The sequence below is a fragment of the Ictalurus punctatus genome, chromosome 22, assembly GCF_001660625.3.
Source record: "Ictalurus punctatus breed USDA103 chromosome 22, Coco_2.0, whole genome shotgun sequence".
Taxonomy (NCBI): domain Eukaryota; kingdom Metazoa; phylum Chordata; class Actinopteri; order Siluriformes; family Ictaluridae; genus Ictalurus; species Ictalurus punctatus.
The window spans coordinates 757,501-765,000 of NC_030437.2; the positions used below are offsets into that span (position 1 = coordinate 757,501).

Below are 7,500 nucleotides of genomic sequence, written 5' to 3' on the forward strand. Positions count from 1 at the left end.
AAATATCATGTAGCTTTTCATCAGCAAAGCTATTTTATTGTTCAAGTTGCAGACAGCTGGCAAGAATGAATGTGTGTGAATGTCTCTGTATGCTCGTGTGTGTGTAGAAATCAGGGTTAAACTGGGACTTCATGTTAAAGAGAAACATGTTTTCAAGAGCGTGGTGTAATGTGTGTGAAGCTCGTCCCAGGTTCTTGTGTGTCTCTATAAGCCGAGTGTTTGGAGGAGTTCATAGAATCTATCACCTTGTCAGAGCATCATTATTGTAGGACGTAGTTCACAAAATGTACGGTAGGTGGTGGTAATGATCCTAGGAGTGAACGGCCATTAGCAAGAAGAAGAAGAAGAAGAAGAAGTTTCCCGCTTTTTGAATCAGAGCTGCAGGATTATCGAGTGTGTGAGGTAAGTTTATCTTTTCTCTTTTAGTTTAGTGTAACAAGGGCGTATCCATGGTATGGACATTAGGGGGTCCAATACCCAACATCCAGAGTTTGATACTGAAAATTCTCACATGTAGAAGGTAGTTTTAGGATTACAGTTACGGTTTGAATTCAGGTGATGTCTGATATAAGGTGTGTTCAGGAAAACCCCACACACTAACATTTAAACACACAATCACGACTTTTAAACACACTCAGAAAGGATGGCTACCTATGGAACTAAATTCAACACTATACATGTAGTAAATACAATTTCCCCACGGATGATAACGAGCAAAGGCGATCAAAGGGAAAAACATTTTAGGAAATTTTCTAAGAATGTGATAAAGATGGAGAATCTTTACAGACACGTGCAAGCAGGCTACTTCCGGTTCATCTTTTACAAGGTAGTGAAAACGCCATCAACATAAGAAATGGTTCATTTACTTAAGCAAAATGCAAGAAATCGCACCTGCCGATTAGAATGATGCATTTTCCAGTAGTAGCAAATAGAATAACTAATGGATACAACTAATGATCAGTCACCTGATCATCAATGACTGAAAATACCAACGAACACCAGCAGCTCAGAATGAATGTTGATGCCAGCCATTCTCCAGGAGATGTGCAGATCTCCGTACACCCTGCTCTCACTAACCAGCAACACTGAAAGTGTCTGAATATGTCCCCTGTCCTCCTCCCTGGGATTTCTGCTCCAGGGTTAGTGTGATATCTCCAGAGAGAGTGGTTGAATGTTTGTAGGATTTATATGTAATGATCTTCGTAACCAGCAGATGAACTGATTCGGTTCAGATTAGAGAGATCAGAAAACAGCTGCACAGATCATTGCACAGTCACACGTCCATGTGCTCCTCTGAGGTTCCTCTGTGGTTCCTGGGGAGAGAACACTGCTCTTTTGGTGGAGTTTTGAGAGAGGACCTGTACTAGCATACTCTGATGGGTTTTGTGGAGCTCCTACACTAAATGTTGTGATGCAGATGTGCTTCTAGAATATCATGTGTAATAAATATCAGGGGATATGGTGTCAGTGGAACATCATGTACAGCTGATTAAACTGGTCCATACCACTGCAGACTAGTAGATCAAGTAGATATAGGAGTGATGGAGAGAAGATGGCCTGAGCCAGTGTTAGTGGGATAGACTCCGGATCCACCACAACCCTGACCAGGAAGTTCTCTCTAGTCCTGATTAATATGGATCCATATGATTCAGTCTTTTTCTTCTGTAATTCCACCATAAAACTCTCCTGTTTGCTTTGTGTCCTGATCTATAAACACCATTTTAATCTGATTCACTAAAATCACCTAGAAATAAATCTAGATTCCAAATAACACCATTAGATTCTCAGCTATTTAATAAAACACATTTATATCCAGAGTTATTAAATCAGTAGAATATTCCACTTAAACACACTTTGCTGTGCTGATTAAAGATGTTGGGATTAGTTTTAAGAGTGACGATCAGTGATGTCATGAAACAAGGCACGCCCATCGTACGGTGTACGCTGACACGCGCCATGTTGTAGTCGTTCGCTAACAGGCTGCTGCTGTTGTTGTTGTTCCTCTATATCGACGTTTAAATCTGGTTTTTATTTCATTTTTAGTGATTTAACTCTGCGATTGGAAAGTTTGTGTTTTGTTCCTCGTATCAAAAGTATTTTATTATCGACATCACAGTTATTGTAGAGTTTTAGAGATTAGAGCCGGTGTTTGTGTTCTGCATCTCTTCACTGCTGCAGATCTGTTGGAGTTTTTATCTGCTGGCGTTTTCATTTCCGGTGAGTAGTGAATCTAATTCCTCCAGATGTTACACAGGTGATATTAACACTGCAGTAGATTATTTACACGGACGGGTCATGGTATGAAGAGATGACTGCGGTGGCAGAAACTGTGACACAAGGTCATCAAAAGTGAGAGAGAAATGATGTCCGCTGTCGCTGATGTCCGGCTCAGTGTCCGCACAGGGGCAAGGAGAGTTTCCCTGCTTTCCTCAGATGTGGAGGGACAGTTAGAACAGCACCTGCAGAGGTGTCGGTGGTTTTCATTTCAGTGTGATGGATCGGTGGACTGGAGTGAACCCTCGATGTTTGACACAGTGTGGATTATTTCCTCCCTGATCAGATCAGCTGTAGTTCAGTGTCCATCCCGAGATATAGACACTTGATGTACAGCTAAAAGCTCCTCTTAGTGTTGAATCCAATCTTTAGAAGAGTCCATGCTGACTTTCAATTATAATGTTAATGTGTGTTTAACCATTAAACCGCTCTCTGTGTGAACACTTATACATTTAGTTACTCTAATTCTTGTGTGTGTGTGTGTGTGTGTATATATATATATATATATATATATATATATATATATATATATATATATATATATATATATATATATATATATACACACAGTCCGCTTTAGTAATTTACTACATTTACTTCTTTACAGAATGACTGACCCTCTACCCAAAACACTGGAAAACACTAATGAAGAGATTGTACTGTAGAGTTCTGCATTCCACACTTTTAATTTGAACCATTAACCTGTTTTTAACCCCTCCCCCTTTTCCTCCAGTAGGATCGACACCGGCCATCATGCATCTCTGTGCAGGAGTGATATTACTGCTAGGTAAGGACTTTTATTTTGTACGTGTGTACTGAATCAGCATGTGTTGTGATGGGAATGTATAAATCTCTCTCTCTCCCTCTCCCCCTCTCTCCCTCTCCCCCCTCTCCCTCCTCCCCCAGTCCCCTGTGTGGTGCTGTCCGTAGACCGACAGAAGGTGTTTGGGAATCTGCATGAGTCGGCGTCTCTCCCCTGTACTGTGCAGTGCTCTGGTGAACTGACCTGGACCAGGTTTCAGAAGCAGGACGATGTTCTGGTCAGGTGTAGCAGCGTCTCGTGCAGGTCTAAAGACGGGTTTATTCTCTCTTATGAACAGTACCTGAAGGGGAATTCCTCCCTGACCATGCTGAAAGCCGATTACAGCCTTCGAGGACTCTACATGGCCAAGTGTGTCTCTGAGACCGTCTGTGAAGTCGTCTTTACATTGTCCCGTGAGTATGTATACTCTACATTTATTATTGATCTACTGTGGAGAATAATAATATGGAGTACCTAGTAGTAAACTAACTTGGAGACCACATGTTAGTTATAGCACTTTTCTAGACACTCAAGGCACTTCACACTCTATATGGGGGGGGTCCTCCTTAACCACCACTAGTGTGTATCCTCCACCTGGATGAAGCAACAGCAGCCATATTGCTCCTGAACTCCCACCACACACCAGCTATTAGTGGAGAGGAGAGAGTGATGTAGCCAGTTCAGAGATGGAGATTATGCGGGGGTGATGGAGGTAATTTGGGCAGGACCCCAGGGTTATACCCCTACTCTTTACCATAAGTGTCCTGGGAATTGTAATGACCACAGAGAGTCAGGACCTCGGTTCGTCTCATATGAAAGACACTGCTGTTTTTACAGTATAGCGTCCCGGTCACTATACTGGGGCATTAGACCCACACAGACCACAGGGTGAGTGCCCCCTGCTGGCACCCAGCAGCAACCATAGTTTTACCCCGGAGGTCTCCCATCCAGGTACTGAGCAGACTCAACCCTGCTTATCTTCAGTGGGAAAGCAGGTCAGACCTGCAGGGAGATACGACTCTGGCATTTATACAACAGCAGTGTTCTTGTATTCCATGTTTCTATTTGTGTACAGTTAATAAAGCTGTGGGGATTTGTTGTACTGATTTGATCTGTATAAAACATATTATTATGGCTATTATTATAACTTTTTGTTAAACCGCATCAGAACATGGGCTCTAAATCCCATTGAAGTGAACTGAACAGCACCGATGCTATTCAGTAAGGAACTGCAGGGAAAGTGATGAGCACTAAACTTAAATATCACTTATATAATGTTATACAGTATAGAGCACTTTATTAGGAACACCTGTACACCTACTCATTCATGCAATTATCTAATCAGCCAATCATGTGGCAGCAGTGCAGCACATAAAATCCTGCAGATCCAGGACTAGAGCTTCAGTTAATGTTCACATCAAACATCAGAATGAAGACACAGTCTGATCTCTGTGACTTTAACTGTCTCTAGAGTTTACACACAATGGTGTGAAAAACCAAAAACAGGGATCTGAGACTGTCATAGGCACAGACTCGCCCAGTCAGAACATCTGAAGATTGGAGATAAACTAAGTGATTTATTTTTTAAATTGAGTTTTATTTATTTATTTTTACATATTCAGTCTTCATCTGTCCAGTTTGGGTGAGTCTGTGCCCGTGATAGCCTCAGATACCTGTTCTTGGTGGAACCTGATGTGGTCTTCTGCTGCAGGTGTACATGTGTTCCTAATAAAGTGACAGTGAGTGTAGCTTCATGTTATTAATACACTGATGGTAATTCTGACACTCATACAGACATGTACATGTTCTGAGTATTTTCTAAAGGACACAGAGGCTAATACACTGGGTGGACCACAGACATGGATATGCAGTTGGAACAGTCCTTCACTATACACTAAAGACATTTGAGTTTGAGATCCAAAGATGGATATGAGGAGATGGATCAGAATTTCAGCTTTGATTTCCTCATATTTACATCTAGATGTGTTACACAACTCAGAACATGGCACCTTTGGTGACAGACCACCCAGTTTTGGGGTGAGCAAAAGTATTGGAACAGAGTCTTATCGTAAATAACACAATATTTGGTTGCATTTCCCTTACTTGCAGTAACTGCATCAATCCTGCGACTCACTGACTCCAAACTGCTGGTTTCTTCTTCTGTGAAACCTCTCCAGGTTTTTACTGCAGCCTCTTTCAGTTGTTGTCCTGTGTTGAGGTGGAAGTGTGTTTTGGATCGTCGTCTTGCTGCATGATGAAGTTCCTCCTGATTCATTCGGATGCATTTCTCTGTAAATCTGCAGACAGAATGTTCCTGTAAACTTCTGAGTTCATTCTGCTGCAACCGTCATGAGTTCATCATCAATAAAGATTAGTGAGAATGTTCCAGAAGCAGTCATGCAAGCCCAAGCCATGACACTACCTCCACCATGTTCCACAGATCAGCTTGTATGTTCTGGACCATGAGCAGATCCTTTCTTTCTCCACACTTTGGTCTTTCCATCACTTTGGTAGAGGTTCATCTTGGTTCCAGAACTTTTGTGACTCATCTCTGTCTGATTCTTACTGCTGATGAGCGGTTTACATTTTGTGGTATGGCCTCTGTATTTCTGCTCTCGAAGTCTTCTTCAAGTGGTGGATTGTGAGACCTTCACCCCTGTCCTGTGGAGGTTGTTGATGGTTACTGACTGTTGTTTTTGGGTTTTTCTTCACAGCTCTCACAACGTTTCTGTAATCAGCTGTTGTTTTCCTTGGTTGACCCGTTCTGTGTCTGTTCCTCCGTACACCAGTGGTTTCTTTCTTTATCAGGACATTCCAAATGGTTGTATTGGTTATACCCAATGCTTGTGCAATGCCTCTGATAGACTTCCCCTCCTTACTCAGCTTCAGAATGGCGCGCTTTTCTCCCATAGACAGCTCTCTGATCTTCATGTTGGTTTATCATTTAATAACAAATGCCTTTACAGGCAAACCCAGAGCTCAAACATGGACTCTTTAATTGTTTAAAGATTTGATCTAACAGGACACACCTAGTTAACAAACACCTGTCAATCACATGTTCCAATATTTTTGATCACTTGAAAAAATGTGTGGTTTTAAACAAAAGGTCCCATGTTCTAACTTGTGTAACACATTTTAGGTGTAAATATCAGGAAATGAATGCTGAAATTCTGATCCATCATCTCACATCCATCTTTTGATCTCGAACCCAAATCAGAATGGTGGAGAGCTCTCCCATCTCCCAGACCGTCTGCCCTGCTGTCAGACTGCTAGCTGGAAAACCACCACAGAATGACCCATGCATGTCTGGGTAGTAACCTCATCATCCCTCATCAGCAGTCGTCAGTACGTCTGCACTCACACTTTCTCATTTTATTTCCTCTCCTTAGCTCTAGAGATGACCCGTGTGATTGCCCCAGGTGAACCCATAGACGTGCTCTTACCCCACACTGACCTGGTGGGGGTGAGTTTTACTGCCAGTGATGCTGTACAACCATCAAACCTGCAGATCTGCACCGTGGACAAGGAGAAGATCCAGTGCAGTCCAGATTATAAAGAGAGAGCGTCTCTCCTCAACACTCTTCAGATTAAAGATGGAGACGTCTCTGACAGTGGGAACTACACAGTACAGGATAAAGTGAATGACGAGACTTTAGCCATCGTAACGGTCCATATGAGAGGTAAGAAAGACTTAAAAATCATCATATACAGTATATTACATACTCCTGACCTGTGTCTTATGATTTTATACATTGTGCTCCTGACACCTGATTGGCTGATTGGATAATCGCATGAATGTGGAGATGTTCCTAATGAAATGTTCTGTGAGTTTGTATACCTGCACCTTTTAAACATTGATTGGGTTTCAGTTTATATGTGAATGTCTGGACTGCTCACTTCTCCATGACTTTTCCATGAGACTGGAGGTGTGTGTGTGATGTAGAGGTGTCACGATACCAAAAATGTTGTAGTCGGTACCGATACCACCAAAAGTACATGATACTCCATACCAAAGTCAATACCACGGTGTGATATAAAAATAAAATTAAAAAAATAAAATTAAAAACTCTCCTGGAGGACATCCTCCTCTGACTGATAGTGGGGGGGGGGGGGGGGGGGGGGTATTTTAGTTATCAAACACTGTCTGACAATGAGTGGAGGTGCACTCCTAAACACACACACACACACACACACACACACACACACACTCTCTCTCTCACTCACTCCTTATACCCTGAATGCAGCATTAGTTTTACTGATCTGGTGTCAGGATATAAAGATTTATTAAAGCATGAACATGTGAATAATTATGAGTTACATGAGGCTACATGTATCTGACAGGACGCGGGCTGAATGGAGATGATGGAGGAACATTAGGAGGTACTTTATAACACTGCAGTGCGTTAGCGTCGTTAACAAACAAC

General features: G+C 42.1%; 2 protein-coding genes across 5 annotated transcripts in view; both read left to right on the forward strand.

The window, feature by feature from the left end:
• LOC108255609 (uncharacterized) overlaps positions 1-7,500 on the forward strand; it is a 48,112-nt gene that overhangs the window by 14,585 nt on the left and 26,027 nt on the right. Inside the window, exon 1 of one of the 2 annotated variants that reach the window (XM_047149675.2) lies at positions 928-1,139. The exons of the other annotated variant lie outside the window; for it this stretch is intronic. The gene's annotated coding sequence lies outside the window, so the exon portion shown is untranslated. Of the gene's footprint in view, positions 1-927; positions 1,140-7,500 lie in introns of those variants that run through there. 2 annotated transcript variants of the gene reach the window in all.
• LOC128628675 (uncharacterized) overlaps positions 341-7,500 on the forward strand; it is a 47,432-nt gene continuing 40,272 nt past the window's right edge. For all 3 annotated transcript variants that reach the window (XR_008393241.1, XM_053674513.1, XM_053674514.1), the window contains exons 1-4: positions 341-402; positions 3,008-3,061; positions 3,181-3,489; positions 6,466-6,756. Coding sequence is in view for 2 of the 3 variants with exons in the window: in XM_053674513.1 (XP_053530488.1) it covers positions 3,028-3,061; positions 3,181-3,489; positions 6,466-6,756 (634 nt within the window). In the remaining variant the exon portion in view is untranslated. The remainder of the gene's footprint in view (positions 403-3,007; positions 3,062-3,180; positions 3,490-6,465; positions 6,757-7,500) is intronic.